This window comes from Onychostruthus taczanowskii, unplaced genomic scaffold, assembly GCF_017590055.1.
Source record: "Onychostruthus taczanowskii isolate IOZ18803 unplaced genomic scaffold, ASM1759005v1 scaffold215, whole genome shotgun sequence".
NCBI classification, from domain to species: Eukaryota; Metazoa; Chordata; class Aves; order Passeriformes; family Passeridae; genus Onychostruthus; species Onychostruthus taczanowskii.
In genome coordinates, this window is record NW_024499407.1 from 264,186 (window position 1) to 290,569 (window position 26,384).

The window sequence follows — 26,384 nt, forward strand, 5'->3', positions numbered from 1 at the left end:
CAGATTTACATCCCTCTATTTTGATTTCTGACTTTCCCTTTCCCGACTTTTTCCCCTTTTTCGTTAGGACCATTTGACAAGGTCCTTGATTAGATAACCTTTCCAAAGTGAACATGATAATGTTCCACACCCTCTTATTAATTAATGTGACCAGCCACCCCTGGCTCGCATTACAACCTCTCTTACCATCTCTCTGGTGGGTTTGTGTCATTATTCATGTTGTCCCACTTTTCCTACTAGTCCCTTCTGCACCTAAAATGTTCTTGACCAGAAATACTTCAAGGAGCAGCAGTTCTCTCTTTGCTCTCCTTCCTTCCCAACATTTCTTTTTCTTGAAATCTCCTATAAATGTTCCTGTTCCTTCACCTGTCTATAAAGCAGCAACCGGACAAGCTGGCATTGGAAAGAAAATTGATGAATGTTTCTATCTATCTTGATACAGACAAAATAACCCTCCAGTTCCTGAGGTAATGGTCACAGAGAACAAGCAGACAGCTTTCATTAGCAGCCAGATCTCACGTATCTCAATACAAGCTTCCAGCAATGCTCAGCCCTCTCACCCACCAAACCTTTTGGTGGATATCCTCAGGCTTTAGTTAAGGAGGAGTAATGTGTGGTTTACATGCAGCAAATGGCAGCTAACTCCTAAGTAAGAAAAAGCTTCAGCACACTGTCAACCTGTCTAGGTATTACTGAATGTCATCGCATAGAGAAAGGCTTCAACATGTGTCTTCCTGCTGCTGCTGCTTGGGATAGGCCTGGTGTGGTTTCTGCTGTAGCACAACTAGAGGCAGAATTAAACACTCTACATAACACCCAGCACAAGCATAAGGAGACACGCATCTGTTTTTAAGATATGTTAGCAACCCCCCCAACCAACTCTTAGATGTTCTTGTTTTGTTCCGCATATTTCTAGTTTTATTTCTGGTGCTTAAGTTCTCTTAAAGGTGTACTGAATTCCTTGTAGACAGTTGGCTGACAAATGCCTTCTCTATTCAGAACAGTTCAAAGGTGGTGGTGTTCTTCAGAGATCCTCCTATCATCATGTTAACACAAGAGCATGACAAAGTGCACAGGCTTGTTAAGCATCACTGAGGCTTCATAACAAGATAGCACAATGCTTTATATGGGATCAGTTTAAATCCTAGCACTCTTGACTTCACATTTACTGAAGCCCGGCCTATTTTGTACAAGACTGAGCATATAGTGTAACTCTGGGAACCACAGCTGTGACTTAGTTAATGATCTCAATAAATCCTACTTAAGCAGAGACAGGAAGAGAATTATGCAAATGACTATTACTGTGCACCATGCACTTGATAACTGAAGACATCCCACAATAAGCTTCAGCACATAAAACCAGCACTTTTTAAACCGGGATATGTGAAAAGTATGTAAGCAAGGGAATGGCTTACAGAATTTTGCTTCAGAAAAGTTGCAGTTGCAGAATATTTATTAAAGTCTAATATTAAAGGAAGCATACAGAAGGAATATGTACAAGGAAGGATGGTTAAAAACCCAAGACGACAGAGTTTTCACATATAGATGTGACGGTGATAAAGAATTATTGTCTGAAAAGGACTTTCTAAAACATTGTGATAAAAGACTCTGCCACTCACACTTGGCAGCTAGATAAGATGTCTTCTATCAGCCTCTTGTAGACCCAGGCATCACCTTTAAGCCGTTGTCGCCGGATACCCACTGCTTCAGGCTTAGTGAGCTGACATACTTCTAACTCAAACTCCATAGTTACTTTACCAAAATCTGACCGTGTTTGACATTTCAGGGTATAACTGTAAAACAGAAGGGAAAACAGAAACATTTCATATTTGTTTTGCAATGCTATTTTAAATCAATGGAAGCACTTTAAATAAAATACCCCATTGCTCTTCAGAATATTGTGAAACAGTCCACAATTTAGTGAGCTTTGTAAATACTGTGGTTTCAGGGAACCATATTTATTATTATGCCCTAGGACCAATATGCAGCATCAATGTCCTACACTGCCACAAGAGCCCCTGCTAGCCAAAGCCCCTTCTCCTCAGAGTGGGAACGATGGAAAGTTCCCATGTTTTTCCTAGACAAGATCACTCTCCTCTCTGTTGGCTGTAGCTCAGCCAGTGTGAAAATAGAAAAAACTGAATGCAGAGTTTGAATGATTACAATGGAAGCAGGTGCTGCTGTGCAATCCAGTATCCTTTTATATTATGAGTTTGGAAATGCATCAGAGGTTGATGTATACTCTGATGTTCTACCAATACCCAACATTGAAATACTCAAGAATTTGAGAAAATGCATATTGAACAGTGACCACAATGGTTATTTCACACATTGGGAACTCAGGAAATAGTCTTTCAGTTTGATCAAAAGTAAGAACCAATCTAACCAATCAGTAGCTTAGCGTAACTAGTAAACAGTACAAATTCAAATAATCCATAAAAAGCTGTGTGGCTTCTGCACACCTTTTAAAACAGACTGACCTCTTGCCTAAAAGGCTAATGTCTTTTAACTGCCAAGAATGAGAGTTAAAAGGCATCCACACTATTTTCCAAAACTGTCCCATTTGTTCATGTGACTGTATCTAAAACAACTTTTGGTATTTAAAATTTCACATGAGATGCTGATGTGATTTTTTCGTAAGCGTTACCCTGCTACTATTGGTTTATACCTTTTGGTGAAAGAGCTCTGCTAGAACACAGAACATAGTTTTGCACTGTTTGGGCATGTTTTATTGCATACATTTGTTTAGTGCTTTGTACACTTTCTATAAAGCTTATTTTACAATAGGGTCAAGAAACCAAGTTCAAAGCTTTTTAAGGAATGGACTAGCAACCATTTAGGCAAATACAAGTTGAACTAATCATATTTTACACTTACCCCTTCTGAACATATTCCACATGCTTCTTAGAAAGAACAATGATTATTTCATTCAACAGTTCATCTGGATTCAGCAGATGAGTGGTGGTAATGTTACAGTGTGCCTAAAAGTAACATTAAAAGTAACATCAGCTTGTTAAAACAATGAATAAAAAAATAAAAATCTCTCTCCTAAAACTGAGGACATTGCAAAAAGTTTTCACTAAGTTTCAGAACAGCTAACCATGGTGACAAATGCTTCAACATCCCAAAACTATCATCCTGCTGTATGGTCCAGAGCTGGGAAATGGCCGAAAGCTGAGACAGAGTGCTTCTGATGACAAGGAGCAGGAAATGCACCAGGCAACTTTTCATGTGTAAAGAAAAGAGGTTACTTACTACTTTTAAATTTCCTGTTATAGGCGGTTTTAATCACATCTAGTATTTAATTTAACAATCTTGTGCACTAAATCCCCTCTTGAACAAGTAGCAGATGCTCAGACATATTGGGAGGAAGAGTATGACAATGGTAACATACCAACATGTCCTATATCTGGCTTCTGAAGTCGCAGAAGCAGCCAAGGGAAGACAAGACTGAAAAAAAGCTTGAAAAATTAACATAGATTGAGGATGCAAAGTCAGTAGAAGAGTGCTTCCTGTGGTCCTTATTTGGATTTAAAGGTATGCAACTCTCTGACATAACTGCTGTAACACTGTCTTGCCATACTGCAGCGCAGTGTCTCCAGACATGCCTCAGGAATTTTGCATAGACTATAGACAAGAGAAACTGAGGCAGGAGACTAAAGGCATTTAGAGAAAGAATATCTAGCTTCCAGTTGCTCATCTTCCTGGATTATTTGCACAGTCTAGACTCCTGTCTGATCAGCTGGTCAGGTTCGTAGCCCAACATCTTGTCCTGAACATGCATGATTGACAGACAGTTCTCAGTGTGTAGTAGGTATTCCAGCAGCCAGTCAGTTGAAGGGGCACGTCATTGGCTTCTACACAACTGCTTATGCCTTGATAAACAACCTGTCCTCTTTCATGGTTATTATGTTTTCCAAACATGTTGCCTAAAGATTCAAGTACAATTTTTTTCTTGTATAGCTTCTGAAGTATATAAGTTGCATTTGAATGATGTATACAGAATCACTAGGGTTGGAATGGACCTCTGGAGATCATGCAATCCAATCCCCTTGACAAGTCAGGGTCCCTTACAGCAGGTTTCAAAGGAATATATCCAGGTGGGCTTGGAATGTCTCCAGAGAGGGAGATCCCATGACCACCCTGGGCAGCTTGTTTCTGTGCACTGCCACCCTCAATGTAAAGAAGCTCTTTCTCATGTTGAGGTTGAATGTGAGGTTATTTTATGGCCACTGCTCCTCAGCCTATCACTGGGCATCATTGAAGAGAGTCTAGCACCATCCTTTGACACCCCTTTCAGGTATTTATATGGATTGATGAGATCCCCTCTCAGCCTTCTCTTCTTTAGACTAAGCAGGCTCAGCTCCCAGTCTCTCTTCATAAGAGATGCTCCAGCCTCTGAATCATCTTTATGGCGTCCGCTGGACCCTCTACAGCAACTCCTTGTCTTTCTTTAACCTGGAGCCCAGAACTGAACACAGCCTTCCAGATGTTGGCTCAGCTGGGCAGGGCAGAGGGGCAGGATCCCCTCCTTGACCTGTTGGCCATACTCTTCCTGATGCATTCCAGGATCCCAGAGGCCCTCCTGGTCCCCAGGACACTGTCAGCTCATGGTCAGCTTGCCATCCACCAGCACCCCCAGGTCCTTCTCCACAGAGCCGGTCTCTTGTGATTGTTACTCACAATCTGTTCTGGTACTTGGGGTTGTTCCTCCCCTGGTGCAGGACCTGTAGTTGTCCTTGTTGGACCACCTTAGGTTTCTCTCTGCCCAACTTTACAGCCTATCAGGTTCCCACTTGAATGACATCACAGCCCCAAAGTGGATCAGCCAGATGCCCAGCTTAAAGACTGAGGCAAAGAAGGCATTCAGTAAATCTGCCTTCTCTCTTCTGTATCTTTCATTACCAGAACACCCATCTAGTTCAACAGCATTCCTGTGTTTTCCCTTATCTTACTTTTGCTGATGATGTACTTATAGAATACATTCTTGTTTTCATTGATATCATTTGCCAGGCTCAATTCCAAGTGGGCCTTAACTTTCCTAGTTTCATTCCTGCATATTCTGACAACATTCCTAGTATTCCTACATGGCTTGTCCCTTTTTCTCTATATCATACATTTCTTTCTTCCATTTGAGGTTCTCTAGAAGCTCTCTGCTCATTCATGCAGATCTCCTACTCCCTGTGCCTAACTTCTTTATCACAGGGATATACTGAATTTGAGCTTGGAAGAAGTGCTGCTGATCTGCTCTCTTGGACTCCCTTCGCTTCTGAAGCCCCATCATATGGGATTCCTCTAAGTAGATCTTTGAAGAAGTTGAAGTTAACTCTCTAGAAGTTTAGGTTTCTAGACGTATTACCACTCTGCTTCCACCACATAGATCCCATGACCCATTATCTCATGGTCACTACAGTTAAGGTCACTAGAGCCTTTACATCTTCACTCAGTCCCTCCTATTTTGTTAGTATAAGGTAAAGCAACACACCTTTCCTTGTTGGCTCTTCCACCACTTGCATCAAAAAGTTATCTTCAATAATCTGCAGGAAGTTCCTGGACTGTGTATGCTGTGCTGTGTTGTACCTCCAAGAAATCTTAAAGTGGCTGAAGTCCCCCATGAGAACCAGGGCCTGTAATCATGAGGCTACTTCCGTCTATCCACAGCAAGGCTCATCAACTTTCTCCCTCTGATCAGGTGAATTGTAGTAAACACCTGCAACAGTGTCACCTATTTTAACCTTTCCCTTAAATTCTCACCTCATTCACCTGACCCTGGGTAGAGCTCAATATGTTAACAGTTGGTCTCTAACATAATGAGCAACTCCACTTCCTCATCACACTGACTTGGCCATCCCTGGTAACATTTCAGCCCCAAAAGCTATTCCACCTCTTCCACCATGTTCACTGAGATTATGGCCCTGTGACCACACATAGATTTTTTTGTACTTGTTTATTCCCCATGCTGTACATGTTTGTGTCTAGGCATTTCATAGAGGTTATCGAGCAATTGGGTTGCACAGAATGGGTGTAAGAGCAATCACAACAGCAATGCACACTCTCAGCGTGGTTTGCTCTTTGATCCTCATCTTGAGAGGCAGCCAAGAAACATGTGTCACTGCACTGGTTGGCATGACCTAATCACCAATGACCTAACAAAAAAGGAAGTAATGGCAAAAGCATCACCATTTTGAACCCCACTCCTGAGTCCTTCAGTCTGAAGTCTGTCTCTCCAAATTGGCCAGGGGGCTGCCAAAGATTCTCTTGCCTGCTTTAGACAGCTGGATGCATTCCATCTCTGCTTAACAGGCTACAATCATTGAAGTACAACCCATTGTTATAAAAGGCAAAACCTTCTCAATGGCACCAGCCATGAAGCCAGATGTTGATCTGCACTATGCATTTGCTTCTGGCTGTCCCCTTTTCTCTCACTATGAGAAGATGACTTGGGCACCAGTTTTTACCTGCCTCACCAGGTATTAATAGTCTTCCTTGATCCTGTCTGTTGCTTGGCTTGCAGCATCTTTTGCTACCCACATGATAAGCTAGTAGCAGATAGCTGTCCATGCTCTTGAGAAGTTGGGGTACCCTCTCAGCATCATCATGGATCCTAGCATCTGGTAGGCAGCAAACTTCTTGTCACTCTTTATCAGGCCAGCAGATGGGTGTCTCTGTGCCCATTAATAGAGAGTCTCCCACTGCAAGTACTCAATGTTTCTTTTTATGGTAACCTTGCCTGTGGACATCTAAAACCTTTAAAGCTCCACATGTGGATTCAGTCTGAATGTTGGCATGTGGAAGTGGAATTGGAGCACTGTTTTTGTGGGTCACAAGGACTCAAAGTGTCTCCTGCTCAGTGGTATCCATTGTAGGTGGATGGTTCTGAAGCCACAACTATGTCCATTTCAGCCCCTCAGTTCAGCACAGCCTGTTAACTGTCTCTTCTTATTCACCCACCTGTGCACAGGCCATTAACCTGTGCACACTTTGTACCTTTTCTCTAGTAGAATAAGAAAAGGCTTTTAGTGAGCGATGTCTATACAAATAACACGACTAAAAACTGGTCAGCAGGGCTCCTTTCAAACCATGCTGCTTCCTTCATATTTGGCTTAGATGGGCTATAAGCAACAAACTCCTCCCTGGATCAGTTACCTGAACCCAGACTAACAGATAACTGAATGTGGTAACTGGGGCACTGTCTCATTATCAGCAATACTGTAAGAACACTTTACTGTAGAATTCAGGCAAGACAGGTCACAGAAGCTTTCACAAAACTGTTTCTGAAGCTACTGGATGTTTTCAGTCATAATTACTGTAAGATAACAATACATAGCTGATATAATTACTTAATATTATAATAATACCTCCTTTATGTAAGACCTTTACAGCAACCATACCTTAAGTTTCCTCGGACAGTCTCTAGTGCATCGTTTCTTCTTGCTTGGTGTAAGCATTGTGATCACTTTATCTAGGCCTCTTTCAAGACTTCCAAATATTTTGGCTTTTCTCTTCTTTTGGCTGCTATCCACATGTGCAAGGTTGAGATCTAATTCCAGTGACTGACACCTGTTAGATCAACAAATTAATCAGTTATTTTCCCCTCAGTGTTAAAAAACTATTATTTCAAAGATGTCATTAAAATATTAGCAGACATGACAGAACAAAGAAAATGAAATCAAGTGCAATGTATTACAGGAGTTTCTGTTTGAAAGTCTGTTGAAGTTTAAACCCAGAGATGTATCTAGAAATTGCAGTCCTTTGGGGGACCTGGAATAAGAAGGCACCTACATTATGAAAAATAGATGATATTGAGTTACATAGTTTTCAAACTTTTTTCTACCTTCATTATTTTCTAGTGACTGTAAAAAGAGGTTTTAGAAAGGTTTTTACCAAAAGAATAGGAACAACAGCTTGCTGTTGTAACAGGGCTTCCCAGGCAGCACATGGGTTAAGGTAGTCCTGCTCTAAATCAGGAATGTACACAACACTTACCTTCCTTCAGGAAGAATCTCAGCTGCTGACAATTCATCTGCATTTGTTGGGTTAGCAGGTTTTTTAATTGGGGTGACTGCAGTGTACTGGCTCTCTGAAAGAAAATGTCCAAGCCAAACTAGGTAAGTCTTTGTGTAAAATGATTTTCTTTTCTTCACTGATGATTTCTCATTATTAATAACTTAGTTCTAACACCAGACCCCCTTTTCTATCTCAGGTCTATATTTTGGGAATTATAAAATATGTTTTTAATACTACCTCTACTCTACAAATTAAAACTGTGACTGATTTCCTCAGGGAAAATACAAGTCAAACCTTAGGAGTAACCATTGCAGTTCAATATTAGAAATTTGAGGACTTAGAATTGCTTTCTTGCTCTGCTGCTGGTCCGTGAATAAATATGGAGCAATCCACTGCATTTACTAGTTGTGTTCTTCAGTGATCTGTTTGCCTTATATGAAGGGTGTAAATTTATATATCATGTTTAATATACAATTTACATGCCACACAATGGTCTAAAAAGTCACTGTCTACAGACCATGGTTTTAAATGCGCAGGAGAAAACACCAAGTGAAACAGTCAGCAAAGAAGTTGTCACAATTAAACCCAGCTTCAATGTTCAAAGTTTCAGCTCTCTACAGATTTGCACCTGCCTCCAGACAAACAACCTCAAAATTTCCAGTGGATTCTTCCACTTCTCTATTTCCTGAATTAAAGATCTTTCAACACAGCAAAGAATTAGCTTTCTTTGTTTAATCCTCAGAAATATCAATAAATAAATGAGCTAGAAGTGTTCCTACATTTCCCAATTTGGATAGTATCTCTTTTGTTTTTAGACATACACAGATGTCAGACTTATAAGTTATGTACAATCTTAAGGCAAACTCATAAACTAGTTTTTGTATTGCTATTCTTTATAAATGATCTCATTAAAGTACATAGTCTCATAGCAGTATGTTCAAAATTCCTTATTCCTCAAATCAGCCTGCAAAGACTTACTATTCCTGAACCAATGCTCCTTAGCAACTGAAATGAGTCTCCTATTGCAAGGAGCCTTTGGCATTTGAAGGTGAGTTAGCATTTACAGTATCAACACCAAAACTTTAGTAGTAATCATTGAATGAAATGGTAATGAACATATGGGATATGTACATGACTAGATATACTGATGACAGAAAGTTCTGGTAACTCAGAAAAGCTGACATATTTTGTACAGATTTCTGTGGTCTAATGCATAGCTGCAACACATGCAGGTTGTTCACAGAAGCATTTTCACTGCTATACTGGACTGCCCCTGTGAAAATGCTGATATGCAACCACAAGAAATCCAAAAGCTAGATTTCTCGTAGAACCAGCAATTAAAGCAGTATACTTTAATTTTTAAAAGTATGTTTTTATTTTCATTCCAGGTAATAACAAAGGAAAAACAGTGTTGAGGAAACTTCAATCTTCATGGAAAAGTGGAACCAGGTGCAAGCTTTAACAACAATGGAGTGCTTGGCTCCATCTTAGGGTATACCAAAAGGGGCTCACACATGATAATTGTGAGCAGCTGTAGCCATGATATTATGAAAAATCCTTTGCTGGGATTTTTCCTCTCCTGAGAAGCTGAGGAGCCTCAGGAGAGAAATGTAAACAATTACTATCTGCTGCTGTGGAATGCAACAGGTGCATCCATGATTGGTCCATGTGGATTGTTTTCCATTGATGACCAATCACAGCCACCTGTGCCAAGGCTGTGAGCAGTCACAGGATTTTGTTATGCTATGCTGTTCTATTCTTGTTGTAGCCTTCTGATCTCTCTGTTCTTTAGTATAGTCTCAATGTAGTATTTTAATATAATATTTAACATAATAAATCAGCCTTCTGAAATGGAGTCAAGCCTCGTGTCTCAACACGCGGAGAGTCCTCAACAGCCCACATGGAGCATCACCACTCCTACAAAATAAGGCAGTTTTTACCTGACTATCAAGCAACATTAAACTTCTCTGGGAAGCACTGGGTGCAGGTGTTTTTATTTTCATTCTAGGTAATAACAAAGGAAAAACAGTGCTGAGGAAACTTCAATCTCAATCTTCATGGAAAAGTGGAACCAGGTGCAAGCTTTAACAACAATGGAGTGCTTGGCTCCATCTTAGGGTATACCAAAACGGGCTCACACATGATAATTGTGAGCAGCTGTAGCCATGATATTATGAAAAATCCTTTGCTGGGATTTTTCCTCTCCTGAGAAGCTGAGGAGCCTCAGGAGAGAAATGTAAACAATTACTATCTGCTGCTGTGGAATGCAACAGGTGCATCTGTGATTGGTCCATGTGGATTGTTTTCCATTGATGACCAATTACAGCCACCTGTGCCAAGGCTGTGAGGAATCATAGGATTTTGTTATTCTATTCTATTCTGTTCTATTCTTGTTGTAGCCTTCTGATCTCTCTGTTCGTTAGTATAGTCTTAATGTAGCATTTTAATATAATATTTAACATAATAAATCAGCCTTCTGAAATGGAGTCAAGCCTTGTGTCTCCACACACGGAGAGTTCGCCACAACAAGCAGCAATACAACATGCCCTGATGGATGGTTAAGACTCTTGCAGCACCCTACCAGATGTACTAGAACAAACTGGGTGGTGCAATGGGCAAAAAAATTTAAGTGTCCCAGAAATAGATGTATTGGATGAAGAAATATTGTGCATATATCTTAGTTTCAGTGATTCCCAAGCAACATATATGTTCTAAGCTTTCATTAGTTACATTCTACATACCTTTGAAAGCAGGTGCCCGAAAGGGAACGGCTTCTACTTGTGTCTCAATCTGACTCTTTGCAAGAGGAGTCTTAGGAGCAGGAAGCGCAAAGGGCGTTTCGTTTCTTAAAGCTGACACTGTCTCAACATTCTCTTTGTTTTTATGCTTCTTTGATGCCACTTTTCTTGTCACTGGAGTTGACAGTGTGAATTCTGTATCCTCCAGTTGGGCATCAGGCCTTGAATGCTACAAGAGATGTAACAAAAAGAAAAAAGCCATTCTTTGCTGTATTCTGATCACATTCAGGAACATTACAGACACAGAAATTCTGAAGCAGGTTAAAAATATCATACAATGCTTAACTATAGAGCAGTGCTTAAAAACTCTTCAATACTTCTGATTCCCTCTACAACTTGCTCATAAGGTTTGCAAGTAATTTGCCGCTTCTTTACCAACTCTTCTAAATTCTTTAGATTGCACATTTAAGGCTATTCCTCACCAGCTCACCTAAGCACAGCTAGGAATTTCCATTTGGCTTAATTGTAAAATTTTAATTGCTTCATTTGATTTTCCCGTCCAATATAGAGAGGCTGCACTTCTTCAGAGACTTGTCCAACCGTAACCTAGGTCTGAGACCTTGTTTGTTGCATATTATTTTTTTCCAGTTGGTTTTAATATCCTTATTTACTAATTTTCTAGATGATCAAAGCTAAAGTTTTAGTCAAATTACCTACAGCTAGAGAAAGGCACAATGTATGTTCACCTATATATTTAAAACACTCCTTTACTCCATTTGTAACTCCACTAGGCTAGGGTCTACCAAATATTTACATATCCAGTAATTTTTATGTAGAATGAAAATAAGATCTTTTGGATTAAGAACACTGTATCAAACACCTGCTTCATTCCATGAGTATTTATACCAAATTTTTCTAATGGAGATTCTTCAAACAGTGAAGCTGTATCTGTAAATTCCATAAATACAAATGCCCATGACACTTCACTGCACTCTGGCATATCTTCACACATCACAGTTTTTTCAGACTGGAAAGAAATATTCAGTTGAGATTCTACTGCACACTTAAAAGTAAGATTTCATCAGAAAAGAGTGCCATTAAAGTCTAAATCAGTTCCTCATAATGAAAGTTCTCATGCTGGCAACCTAGGTTTTATAATATAACTTTAATGTTGTTGTAGATTTGTCATTTGTATGAAAAGCAAATGTGAAACTATTCTCAGAGCATCATTGCCAAATCATCTTTCTTGACTGGTGTCTTGAAGAGAAGCCACTCACAGAAATAGCCACCTTTGAATTCAAGGCTTGGACCACAACCTCTTTTTATCAAAACTCCTAGTAATAATTTGGAAAGAGTCCAAGAGAAGAATAGAGTAATGTTTAAAAGGGGGCTGGGTAAAGGTAACACATATATCTAAAACATATGACTACTGAATCCACAATACTAATTGGAACTAGCATTTGGAAACCCTCATCTGATGGCTAGCTCTGCCCTCCCCAAAAGCTGTCAGTTATTAAATCAAGGGATTTGTAACTCAAGCCAAGGTTGCTAACCTTCATGGTTCACATCACATACAAGCAGGTATACATCAAACCATCCTTACTCTCTAACATCTTTTTGTTACTTACAGGAAGCTCTTCCCAAGGACTTCATACCATTACAGCGAAACTGTACACAGTCATTTTAAATTGTCAGTCTTTGGATGAAATGTACACCATTATAAAAAGCTGGAATGGATGATATTTTAGTAACCTATGTTCTGCTGGTAGGTAAGTTTCTGTGGCCCCATGATCAAGGATATCACAATGAGCAGATCTCTCATTACTACTGGATAAACTCTAGAGCTTATATGATGCCTTACTCAAAAGCCCTGACCAGAGGTTTGCTAACTACAAGAAGCTGATACTGTAGTTGAAAGCACATTCCGTTAAACATGAATGCGTGATTAGGATACCTTGGCTGCTGTGTTCTAGATGTAATTCATGGCACGGTGACTATTTTGCAATATGCTTCTACATTAAACTGCTTGAAGTCAAAGTCAAGCAGTATTACATACAAGCTTGTGCCACAAAATTCAGAAATGGCCAAGTAAAATGTTCTGTTTGCTTGGTTGTCTTCACATTAGATCAGGTCCAGCTAGAGAGCTTTGCTAGCTGAGTGTTTTAGCAAATTCAGTTGATGTTCACCCAGGAGTTACATGTAGGCAAGTTAAACGTGTTCTGAGCACTGCAGGAGGACTAACGGATTGCTGCATTGTGTAGACATGAATTTCAGCATCATCTGGGAAGGCATAATGCATATGTTAATTGGTAGCATTTGCCAATTTACCTTGAACATTACTAGAGATGAAGTAGCTTAACAGTTCACCACAACTGAACCTAGCAAACCTCCACCTTAATCATCAGAGTGTAGAAGGCTAACCCACCACGATCACAGAAATCATATTATGCATATTCAGGAAAACTTGCAATTCATGATCTGTTATGCAGCTCTAGTAGTCCAAGAATTCTCATAGCAAAAGAGCTGTATGGATGAACTGAAATGATTTACATGCAACTGAATCAGATACACAGAATAAATCAAAGTATTTATTCTGAGTGCTTGCCACTAACACAGAAAGCAGCATACTTAGACCATGTCACAGATGTTTTGTCTCAAGGGGAAACAACTTATACAAGTCTGGAACTCCACTGAATGCTTTGGAATTTGTCAAATAGACTATTATCGCTGAATGTCACATATATTTGTGTATTATATACAACATTACAAGGAGTTTAGCAACTCTAGGCACCCTCTGAAAGGCCCTATCACAACCAAACTAGAGGAATAGAAATTTCCCTAAGATATACAAAACTACTTCAGAATCCCAATCATCAGAAAAACAGCAGCAACACCTTTACTTTACTCAAAGTAAACAGCTTCCTGTCTAGGATTATGTTCTCAAGGGAAACAGATGAGAAAGGGAAGACTACCTCTGATTTGATCACCAGCCCCCATAGTGCCTATGTCATCTCAGAGAACGCCGCCCAGGTGACGTATCATGAGGTAGCAAAAGATTTTCCTTACCAAATGCAACCCTCAAGGTAGGAAAAAAAAAAAAAAGACAAACAGAGTGCAGTTAGTCATCACAGAACAAGATCTGGAATCATCCAGGCCACAAAAGAGGGGACTTGAGCTCATTAACAAGGAGGGATTCTGTGCGACACTTGATGCATCAAATCCTCACAGATGGCTATTCTAGTAAAGCCAATCCAGAGAAGCAGCTTAGCTTGCTAAATCATGTTAATGAGACTGAACTCTTTAATGCCCAAGACTCTGGCTGACTGTGTACTTCACAGAATATTCTGAGATGGAAGTGACCCTCAAACATCACCAAGTCCAAGTCAAGTGAATGGGCTGTTGTCCTAGGTTACAATATACAGATGTAATCTATTCCCATTCTCAAGAGCTGTTGAAATCAGGAAGGGCATTGTTTTTTCCTTATCTCCTGTTAATGGGCCCAACAACACCTTTCCGCATGACTCAGAGACAACTCCCTGCAGGAGCCATTTTCTGTTGAATGGACCCACCGCATGACTAATAGAATGATAACAGCGCTTCCCGAGATGCTCCACCCAGGGGAGAGGAGATAAGGATCCCCTTCTGGATATAATCTGGGGTTTTGGGACACAACAAGCAGTCTTTCCACTGGAATCCCAGAAGAAAGGCCGCCTTTTCCACTGGGTCTTCAGAAGAAGACTACACCCTTCTACAGTATCACTGCTCCAACAGAACTACATCTGGCACTCTAGAAGGACTGCAGGCACCAATCCAACTGGACTGCTACCAACACCCTGACCAACAGCGTGTCAGGTTGTATTCTGACTCTGTCAGTGGTTTTTCTTTTGTATTATTGCATGTATTTTGGTTTGTTTGTTTGTTTTTTTTCCCTTTTCCTAATAAATTGTATTTCTGACTTGGAGTATTTCACTGGTTTTGCTTTCAAACCAGAACAGCTCTACAAGGATAAAAACCACTGTGGTGTTATTACCACCATGCTCTAACCAGAGCTAAACTCAGGCTTATGCTCTCTTCCTGATGTTTAGAGCACCAGAATGTCTCTCCAGGCAGAGCTTTGTCAATGCAGACCTGGATTTTAAGCAAGATGCTGTCCTGCAGAACTCAGGTTTACCTCAAGGACTGTCGACATCACGGTACTGGCATGCTCTGTTAGACATGGAAACCTTAAACGAACACGCTTGCCACGAGCCTTCTTGGATAGAAGCAAGAGGTATGTTGCTGACATGTGGTCGTATTTCCACTGTGGGGTCATGGAGAAAGAAAGAAAGAAAAAGTATTTAAATCTCATTGGAAACATTGCAAGTACAAGTATTCTGAGTATTTCTATGTATCTACAAGTTTTTCTACCTGATATGCAACCTTAATTACACATAACTGTAATTTCAGACTTTAAGTGACTTGCATTACATGCCTGAAATCAAGAAAAAGGCACTATGTTGGTTGTTCTTTGCAAGTTAGTTTGTAGTTCACGCAGTAGCATGGAAATGCTGGAGTGAAGATCTATCTACTGAAGGAAATGCAAACGTAGTAATTCGGTTTATCCAATACTTCAACAAGAGTATAAATTTTTTGGAAGTAGCTCCTGTCCATTCTTTCCTAACTGCCAACTCTTTGCATGATTTTCAGCAACTCTGTGTGTGAGGAACACAGACACCACTTTTGACGGGTTTGCAGCATAGTGTACTTAGTTTGAATAACTTATAAGGGATTAGAAGTCTTCCAGGAAAGGACTATGCAAATATCACAAACTTATTTGGATCTTATTTCCCCTCTGTAAACAGGTTATTCTGATTATTTGCTATAACTAAAGAACAAAGAGAATTAACTCCACAAGTCTGTTATAAGCATCACACACATTTTAAAAGTCTGTTTCTGCTACCGTTATGTGGAAAACCCAAGTGTTTTCAAAAACCCAAAATTATTGTCACTGCTAAGAAGTACAAAGAAGCAGAAAATTCAGTTTTAATATAGAATTTTCAGATTCAGGTAAAAGCTGGAGTTCACACTATGCTTTAAGTCTTTTTAACAGCCTGCAATGTTACTGCTAACATTTGCACAATTCTTCCAGAAGTATTCAGTTAAACTTTTGTCATTTGTCATCAAAAATGACTAAACATACTCACTATTTGTAAAAATCTGTGAATAGCAACACAAAAAGCCCCTGTATTTTGTAGACTGCCTGGGTGTTGTTGATTTTTTTTTCCTACTCTTTATTGAACAATTTCAAAGCAAAGAGTTAACCCAGCAAATGGTATCTGTTGTTAAATTATAAATTTCTACAAGTCTCTTCTGAGTTTCAGAGATTCAAAAGATTTTACCATAGTGGTACGATTTAGGAAACAGTAAGAGTTAGAAAACATGAAGATCACAATTAAAGGAGTAAAAGAAATAAATAAAATTGAACTTCCAAACCAGTAGCTTGTAGTTACAAGCTACAGCCAGATTCTAGAGTTCTGCAGGGCCTCCTTAAATCTGAAATACATGTAAAATGTCATACTTCGGAATATGTAAGTATTGGTCTAATAACACAGTACATTTATGTACTCTATTACTCTATTTAATCACGGTAAATTACTGACAAACTTCTTACCTCTTTTATTAATTGCAATATAGTCTCCCTGCTCTGCTCATGAAAGACAGAAAGCTCTGTTACACAGTCCTCATCAAGATCTCCCAGCTGCAACAACACAATGGATATTGATATGTGAGGTTTTCAATTTACCCCATAATCCAGTGACACTGTTGTGAAACCCAGTGGGCTGAGTCAATAGTCAATAGATAATTTTACACCTTGTATTTCAAATGTTTAGCATCACAGCTAAACATTGTAGGAAACAGACTGAAAAAGTCATACAACTTAAACAACTTCACAGCCTTAATCCTCACAGGTGAGGGTTTATAAATTCAAATAAGCCACCCAAAAGCTGGTAAGGTTTTTACTAGAATGGAAGGTACCCTTTCATCTGCCTATAATTATCCAAAGCTACAAGCTATGCCCATCTCTACCACAGTCAGGTTGCACTGATGGTGTGAGCACAGTCAAACTGTCTTTATCTAGGGTAACAGTGGCATCTAGTGGCAATGGGAAGCATTGGCTGTCAACATGCAGGAACTTTGCAGCACGTTTGGCTGACAGCCAGATTATTTTGGTTTTTCCCCTCTCCATACTGTCTTCATCTCTCACATAAATAAAACAAGTGACAGAAAGACAGGATGAATATTCTTTCAATGAAATTTTACTTTTCCAATTAAAAATTGAAAAAGTTTTAATTTCATTTAATTTCATTGGAATTTTTGAAAATTCCAATTTTCATTGAGAATTACATACAAGATGAACCATAACCACATCTAGCAAGACTTTCAAAATATTTGTGTTTTACACATTAAAGAAAGTACTGATGAATCAGCCTAGGGAAGGAGCTGCTCATTTATATGTAGAGGTACTTCACTTTTTTATGAGAATTCAGTTATTCCGCATATTCAGCTGCAGAATATAAGGAAAACATATTTGAAATTTCTTCTCAAGAGAAATCAAGACCAAGTAACAACATTTTGACAGCTAAAACAATCAGAAAAGAACCACAATCATCTCGAAGTTCATCTTGTAACAAACAATTTCATACCATGCACTACAAGGATGGTAGTTAGCCAGCAAATATTATGTGAAATACTTTAGTATCTATCTGACCAAAGTACTTACTGGGTATTTACTTTGCCACTGAACAGCATCAGAAAAACCTTGCATGAGCCAAGGGTGATTTAATAGATGTTGGACTGTAATCCGCTTCTTTGGGTTGACCTGGTATGCCATAAAAATCAAAGTGATACTTAAATTGTGGAGAAAAAGTGAAGAAACAATTGATCTTCCACACAGAACGCTAGGGTGGTTAGCAACAAAACCAGAAACCAATACTTTTTCAGAGCTTCACAAAAGGAAGCTCACACTCAAAGATCTTAGCTGTGAAGAGCAGTTATGGAACCTACAGCTACAATAGATCTCTCAGGGATATGCAGCATCGGCTAAATTCCTTAGGTGTAGCCCAAACATATGTTTGGGCCACAAAACAACTCTTGCTTTTATAGCACATGATGAAGAACCAAATGCATGCTGTTTGAAGACTTTGTTAAATCATGTATACTTTACTAATTATTTTTGAAATCAAACATTTTTCCCAAAGATTTTTTTGCTGAAGGCAATGGTAATCTTTTCTTCAAAAAATTGTAAGAATTAAACTTCTTATTTAAACACATCATGTTTTTTTAAATATCTCATTGATGTAATGTTTTGAACCAATTAAACAGTACTTTATACATCTATTGAACAGAAACAATAACCTTTACCTGCAGCATTTGGTCAAGGAGCTGTGTACTGCTAGGAGAGAGCCAGTTTGGAGTACTGTATTTTCCTCTCTGCAAAAAAAGAAGAGAATTTAGAACTAACACTGAGCCTCAAAAGGAACTACTAAATTATTTGGACAATAGTGATATGTGTGCTTTGTAAAAAAAGAACAGCAGGAAGATGTGAACTTAATTTAAAGAATTACTTGCATAAATGTCATGGCAGTACTAAAACCCAGCACTATTAGTAAGGAAAATACCATGTTTGGATCACCAGCTGCAGTTTTCATCCACTCTGTGGATGAAATGGAGTGCGCATTTCTGCCCACTTTTGCAGCTAACCTGCTCCTTTCTCCATCGCCTTGGTTCATCCTGTCAGCCTAGTACTGAAGTTCCAGAAGTGCAAACATACTGGATTATGATATTAGCACTTAGCAATGTGAAGATTCCCTGAAATCACTACTTTTCAGACAGTAAAATTACACTATCCTCAGTATTAGGATATTCTTTTTTGAATAAGTTACATCTAATGCTAAACTTTCAATCTCATATAGCAGACAGGAGAAAGGTTACAGATCTAGCAAGTGAGATTTTTTTCAAGATAAAAAAGATTTACAGTTATTAATTACAGTTGTTTTACTTTATTTTTTGTTTAGAAGAAAATTGGAATAAAAACAACTCCCAGAGGTGAGGTCTAACAGTAGCTGGAAACCAAACCAAATTCACCACCAAGAATCATTTATTTCTGAATGAAAACTGAGATAAAAATAAAAATCAGTACAAAGTCATTGTCAAGTAACATAACTATCATTTTGTAATGGCAGTTTTCTTTCTACAGACAAATACCTTAATGACAAAACTGTTGGTATTATATGCAGCCACATTTCTAAGTACAGCATGTATTGCGTTGACAGTACAGATGAAAGACTTTAAGTTACATCTTTACAGACACTACAAGTAAGTTATTTACGAATAGTTCTATAGGTTGTTTTACAACACAGCTTTACTATGAAACTATGTAACACAGGTAGTCTACATTTTGGCTTTAGTATAATGCCACAGAACACAACATAACAAAGAGCGATTCTCATCTCTTACTGTGGGCAATACTGGATGGTAAATAGGTTATGATATCTGCCAGGCACATAAGGTCATACCAGATGTAATTAATTTTTTACAGTAGTTATACCATAGCTTAATTTTTCAGTCAAAAAGTCAAGCCACTGCTTCACAAATGAAGAGAACAGTCCAGGGAATTAACACTGCATGTAAGGCATATCATTTTAATTAAATTCAAGCAGCAGATTTGACTTGGAGCAACAGGTTCGAGATGAAATTACAATAAATTTCAGAATTTAAAATGTGTGAAACCAATTCAACAATAGTGGGTGTCCTCATTTGAAACAATTTGAATTCACAACCACATAAAATTAATAAAATTAAAAATAAATTCAGAGTGGAAATAGCAAGTATGTGTCTTAAACACCTGCGACATGACTAGTTTTTGAATGCTCCCAGACTAAGCTGTAAAACCTCATTTGTAGTTTCAGCTTACTTCAACACATTCCACTGGCAGACACTGTGTTGCTCCAAACAACTCAGTTTATAGTTCCTGTCCAGGCTGAACAATGGTAACTACACAGAATCATTTTTGATATTCTTAATTAAGATCTCCATTTCACATCTGAGTTCTCAGCTTAGTGAATGCCTTAAGCAGTTGGATCATTTACCAGGTTCTGCATCTTGGTGTAATGAGCACCAAAAAGGGTTTTGTCATCCTATGGCAGCATGCTTACAAGTAGACACATTCTCAATGTGCTCTGACCTTCTGGGTAGACAACACAGTTCACACCACAAGCAGAGAGGGAAAAGCAGCTCAACAACCGCATTGTTTACACTTCATAGCAACTTCACTGAGAAATTAAGTGCTTGCTAGCATTATTTGGACAAGACTCCTAATCACAAGGTTTAGTTTAGGTAGTCCTGCAAAGAGCAGGAAGTTGGACTTTTTGCTCTCTTCCAAATCAAGATATTCTACGACTATATGAATTGGGAAGTCATGTAATTTTACTGGCATCTCAGCTGAACATTAACACCTTTACACAATCTCTTTGGATTAGGTAGTCTTTGCTTGTTTTTCCTTTTCTTAATATTTTAAAGTTCTCTTCAATAACTCAAACTAAGCTTCCTAGTCAAGGTACTTTCTTCTGTCAAGGTATTCAAGTGTACTCCAATTTCAGATTAAAAATCCACACTCTGTTGAAATAATCAAGTGCTTCATAGAGCTCAGACTGTTATGCACCCTGAAGATATTTTCTGTGCAAACCAGTGTCAGTTGCCCTCTGCCAAAGTGGTCCTTGAATACTCTCAAGGAGGGTTTTTTTGGTGTCTTTTTAAAGACATATCAGACTCTGTGAGAGGAGAATGAGGTAGAGGAATACAAAGCCATTACTCTACACTACTGTTCATCATCCTCCTCAGACCAAGCTTCATCAGCATAAATTTTTATGGCAGCTCAGAAGTGGCTGACAGAGATGCATGTGTGATGAGGAACAACAGCTGTTTAGCCACATCAAGAGGAGTTTACAGGGAAAGAATCAATAACTTAATTATACTATTTACTATTTATTCAACTCCTTTTGGAAGAGGAAAGTACAATAGCAGATGCAGAATCCTGCTTTTCCTAGACATGAGAGTGGCTGACATTCAAGAAGAGTATTTTTAGTAATTTTTAGGGAGAAGATAGATAAACACTCAGATATAAAAGTCCAGCCACTAGCAAGAAAATACTTTTCCTGAAACTCACTTTTCTACTGTATCATAGGACCAAGCTAGAGTACTGCACAGGCTGAGGGAAAACAGAAAGAAATCCTCAAAATGCTGATCAAAAGAGAAGCAAAGCATAACAAAATTCAGCAGAATTTTAAGCCTTTTTTGCTCAAAACAGAAAGTAAAAATTTCCCATAATGCTTCGTGATTCCTGTTCCTCATGTATTCTAGTATCTTCAATACCTACCATGATCTTCCTGTAGACAGCCATGACATTATCATCATCAAAGGGGAGAAAGCCACACAGCAGAGCATACAGTAGTACTCCCATACTCCAAATATCTGCCTAAAACATAAAAGTGAGAGTTCACAAACCTCATCTGTTTAAAATGGCTTAGAGACTGATTACATTGTCTCCTTTTGGCAAAGCCCACATGAAACTTGTGGAAAGTACGCTCCTTAACTCTGGACAGAACTCTTATAGTCCAAGTGAAAGCACACAATTTTAAATTCATTGAAACTAGAGCACTAATAAAACCATTATCCTTTTCCTTAGGTCACCAAATTGCTGCATTATCTTCAACCTACAAGGGATTCACTGACAAAAAGGAAATCAAATTCATCTAAAGGGCTTCTGTACTCAAAAGTGTTCATGATTATGACAGCTGTCAGTAGAGTAACATTCAGATTTAAAGCCCCACTGTTTCTTTTCTGTATAAACATGACAAGGTCTATGTGCCTCATACTGCAACTCCCACTTCAGTCATAAAGGTAAAGGAGGTCTGAGAAGCACTGACTTTGTAAAAAACTAAGAGAAAGCAAGACTTAGAGGCCAGGGACAGTGGTGCAAAGGAGGTAAAGGAAAAAAGACCGACTCTATCCAACAGCACAGACAGTTAGGAAGTTTGAGGAGATTGAAATTGCAGCATTTATAATGGAATGACAAGGGCATGTAGCAGACCCCAACATTCTAGATGTGGATTCAAAGCTGAATAAATGCTTGTTGTCTTTAATTTTACTACACTGCACAGTAAAAAGAGCAAGTTTTCATAGAAGATTTCAAAGGCAAAGTACACAAGATATTAAGACCGCATCGAAATTTGCCACAAGACTTGGAAAATGAACAGAACAAATTGCTGCTTGGAATAATGTGGTAGAAGGCAGTTACTTTTTGTAGAGCAACACCTGGGGACAGTGAAGGATTAGTCAGAGATGAAGAAGCCAGGTGCAGAACCTGTGGTCAGGAGCTATTCCAGGCTGTGACTGCTCTCAGTCACACAGCTTTTGACCGCCACTGAGGTAACATGACAGAGAATAAAGACACCAGGGGAGTATACCTGAATCTCACCAGCTTTAAATACATGGTGCACACGGAAAAAAAATACCCTAACCCACAATTGTATCACCTACCTCTGAGCCAATGTATGCTTTGCCCTGAATCAGCTCTGGTGCTGCATAAGCTAGGCTTCCACAGCAGGTGTTCAGATGGTAATCAAGGCCACCCTAGAATAAGACAAAACTGATGACAAAGAAGAATTCTCTGTAGCACAAACAGTGTCTTCTAGCAGCAACATATTAGAGGCCTCAGAGGCTCCATTTTCCAGTGCTGTCTATATACAGTCACCTAACATTTTCCTTTGGTATAATATATGGCTTCACCAAACAAAAACTGTCCAAAACCAGGAGACTCCTATAAACGTTCAAGACTCCAAGCTGCTCCTTCACATGTTCTCCCAGCAGCCTTTTCTGCAGCTCCTCCTGTGATAGGAATACTTCCCTTTGTGACCAGAAAAAAAAACCAGATGGAACTTGGGAATCAGTAATCCAAGAGCTACTGGGCATGAGGCTGGTTGGATATTTGTATCAATATTTAAGGCAATAACTTCATGAAGAGCCACTGAAATGCTTCCATATTAAAAATGTGTTATTCCTTAGCCTGGGCTTTGTTTTAAGTAGATCAGAGTGAGAAGACATTGTACCACCAAGATAGTGGTCTAATACTCCCAATTTCCTGCAAGGTGCTTTAACTTGACTCAGCTAAAGCAATCTGCAGACTTCAGATCAGTAAGATCTTCTTTCCATGAAATTCCTTCTTCCCAGAACCCATCTCATATGTGAATATGACAAACAGAGCAGCAACATAGAAATGAACTTTAAACTTGTTAACTTAGTGCTACCATGTGGATCCAGAGGCTTTGTAAAGGTAAGGAGAATCTATTTGATTTGATCCACAATCTCCACACATGATAAATCCTATGAAAATGACATGTTCCATTGAAAATTACTGGGGGCAAATGGACACCAACATTAGCTTTACAGTGCAAGCCTTTGTGGGAGTAGATACTCTACACACAAGGCAATCTGTTCCTTATATTGGGATGAAAGATGAAGTGCGAGAGGAGGAAAACTGATATTCTGCGCAAAAAAACTCTCACACTGGTGTGGCCCTACTAAGCAACTAGCAGTGGGACAATGATACCAACAGTTCGAATTCAGGGCAAAGCTCTGCACTGCACCCTGAAGTCACACCTCCAACTTTTATGTGTACACTGTAGCTGATTAAGTTCTGCTATGATAGCAACTGACACCCTTACCTTTGGCTTTGCACAGAGCCCAAAGTCTATCAGCTTCAGGTTATGTTCCTCATCAATCAGTAAATTTTCCTAGTAAAAGAGAAAGGGGTAATGAATTCTTACATAACGCCAGGTATCCAAGAAACCACACTTTCTTTCACCTTATTTTTTCTTGCCATTACCAGCCATAATTTACTTGAAGCTGTCCTCTGGAGATTTTGGTCTGTTGCTAATGAATATATCCTATATCCCAGATAAGGAATACAAGCTCCTATCTGCTCAGAGTGGCCTAGGGGGCTGCTACACAGAAAGCAAAAACTGTGAGGAAGCAGCCTGTCCTGGCAGAAAATGCAGCCAGTGATATCCCAGATGGTGTGAAAAGAAGCAGAGCTGGCAAAGTGGGGGAAGCCACTTGCCCTCTGTTCACCACAGTGAGAACAGCACATTCAGTTTCTGCCCACCCTCTAGCACTGGGAAGGACAGCAAACTGAGGTAAAGTCTGTGGATGGAAACCAGCCTGTCCAAGGTGATGGAGCACTTTTTCCATGAGGAGGCTGAGGGAGAGAGAGTTTTTCAGCCTGTAGGTGACAAAGCTCCAGTGGAGACCTCATGGCAGCCTTTTCGTTCCTACAAGGGGGGCATAGAGACAGTACTGGCCCTTCCAGAGGTCACAAGGTGGGATGACAATCAACAAGCCTCGGGAGACATTCAGACTGGTATTAAGAAAATGCCTTTCTCATTAAAAAGTAAGTGAAGAGCCTAACAGGTTTCCCAGCAACATTATGGTGCCTTATCCTAGGGAGAGGTCCAAGATGTGCCTGGATGAAGAAGTTTGATCTGACACTGTTTTAAACAGGAGATAAAAGCAGAAGCCACTAGAAGTCAATTCCCAACCAAGTTATCTCACAATCCTATGAATCCATCAGGTCTCCAGCTACAATCCAAATCTTACCAAGAGGGACACAGAAGGCTTTGCTTGCAGAGAAGCTCTTTGGAGACAAGGATTTCATGAGCTGTGTAGTAAAAGAGTTGTACCCAAAGAATTTGCTTTTCTCAGTTATCAGTGTCTCTGAACATGCAAACTTCTAACCCCTTCTAGGAGAAATAGCCTCAAGGCTTCCATTCCCTAAGCACATGCTTGATTCTTGTGGCGACAGCAAAGCCACAGGATCAGTTTTGTGGCACATCTCTTCTCCATCCTTACTTGTTTACACTGTGGGAGTCACATTTTCCTTTGAATATCGGAACAGTTTGCACAATAGAGAGGAACCCTAACTCTCCCTGGGTATGTGCTGGAATAAAGAGGATAGGAAAATGCCTAACCAGTCAAAATCAAATCTGTGTCTGCTCCACTCTCAACTGGAATGCATTATTCTGCTTCTCTTCCAGAGAAAGCTCCTTCCTCAGATACAGCTACATCCAGCTCAGTTGAGGAACAAAGCAATAAGTAGAAATAATGCTCTTTCAGCAAATGCTAACTAAAGAGCTCTAAGCACAGGAGAACAGAGAAGACAACTCACACCAGCTCCATTCAGAGAAATAAAAGTGGGTGTTCATTATTATTTGTGCAAATTCAACTACTGTTCAGACTTACTGGTTTGAGATCTCTGTGGGCATATCCCTGACTGTGCACATATGCAATTGCTGAAACAATCTGCCGAAAAAATATGCGAGCTTCCTCCTCGGAAAGGTGGTCCTTAGAAATTATGTAATCAAACAGCTCTCCTCCAGGACAGTACTGCATGAAAGCAGGAAAAATAAAAAAGAGTACATTTGGGACAGAGTCATGAAATGTGAACATGAACAAGGGCACTGTACAGCAGGAAGGCGCTCTTCTTTCCTTCCCTCTGCTTAATCCCAGCAGCACCCAGGCATGCCCCAGGCCAGTGTGCAACAGATCCAACAAGATTGCCCAACTCTTGCCTGATGCTTGCCACAGCCATATCACACTACCAGCACAGGTGACAGAAACTGCCCAAGACGTGACAACTCGGTGGCACTTCTCAGGTCCCACATATCCTGCTGGTGCTGTTTTTTGCAGTGTGAGGTGGGAATTAGTCAGTTTGTTTATTACAAACAGTGAAAAGTGGCTCTTATGAAGAGACAGAACACATTATTAGCTTCACTTTAAAACTACAGCACCTTGGACACACTCATCATTGAGATGATTTTCTAAGAATTGTTTCATTTGGACTCTACTACCATCTACTGCTATGGCTAAACCCAGAGATGTTTGCCATAGCAGAAACACCATGCCTTACCTCTAAAACCATGAATATTTTCTTGGGTGTCTCAATCACATGATACAACCGGCAAATGTGCTGGTGACTCAAGTCCTTCATGGCATCAATTTCTAATTTAACACGAGGCAAGTCATCCTAAAAGATCACAACAGCAAGGTATGAAATTGCCAAGGAGTTTGACAGCTTATACCTCAAAGTAAGCTCACACATCAGAACTGCTCAAACTCAAACCAGCACCAGCTCTCTCACAGCTCACCTGCTCTCTTCACACACTGGTCAGTAAAACCCAAAGAGGCAGATATACATTGCTACTGTTCTCATCAGCACTCCGTTTGACTTACAGTAGTTTATTTAGTTACTTAATATTTAAAGCTGTAACTACTTCAGTTTTACAGCCAGGGAATATTGCCCTCTTCACAGGAGGGCACAGGATTTGTGGCGCCATTAAAATTCTTTCAAGTTTACAGCATCTACCACTAGCTGACAGTGACAGGTTGCACCCGTGCTCCTGAGAGCTCCATAGGAGCAGCACATTACCACCTCTGAAGTATCTTTTGGATTACCTGTAAAGCAAGCTTGTCCATGATTTTTATTGCAACTTTTTCACCAGTGAGACGATGTCGTGCAAGTTTTACCTTTGCAAACCCACCTAGAAT

At 39.5% G+C, this 26,384-nt stretch overlaps 1 protein-coding gene across 1 annotated transcript; it reads right to left on the reverse strand.

The window, feature by feature from the left end:
* Positions 1-1,615: 1,615 nt before the first annotated feature.
* Positions 1,616-25,773, reverse strand: MELK (maternal embryonic leucine zipper kinase). Its single transcript, XM_041404571.1, has 14 exons — positions 25,747-25,773; positions 25,080-25,223; positions 23,507-23,575; positions 22,323-22,415; positions 21,160-21,258; positions 18,147-18,215; positions 17,506-17,604; positions 16,396-16,482; positions 14,917-15,045; positions 10,749-10,974; positions 7,987-8,080; positions 7,392-7,560; positions 2,878-2,981; positions 1,616-1,793 (listed from the first exon to the last, which is right to left on the reverse strand). The coding sequence occupies exons 1-14, from the start codon at positions 25,756-25,758 to the stop codon at positions 1,616-1,618; spliced, it is 1,572 nt and encodes a 523-aa protein (XP_041260505.1). The 5' UTR covers positions 25,759-25,773.
* Between the last annotated feature and the right edge of the window lie 611 nt (positions 25,774-26,384).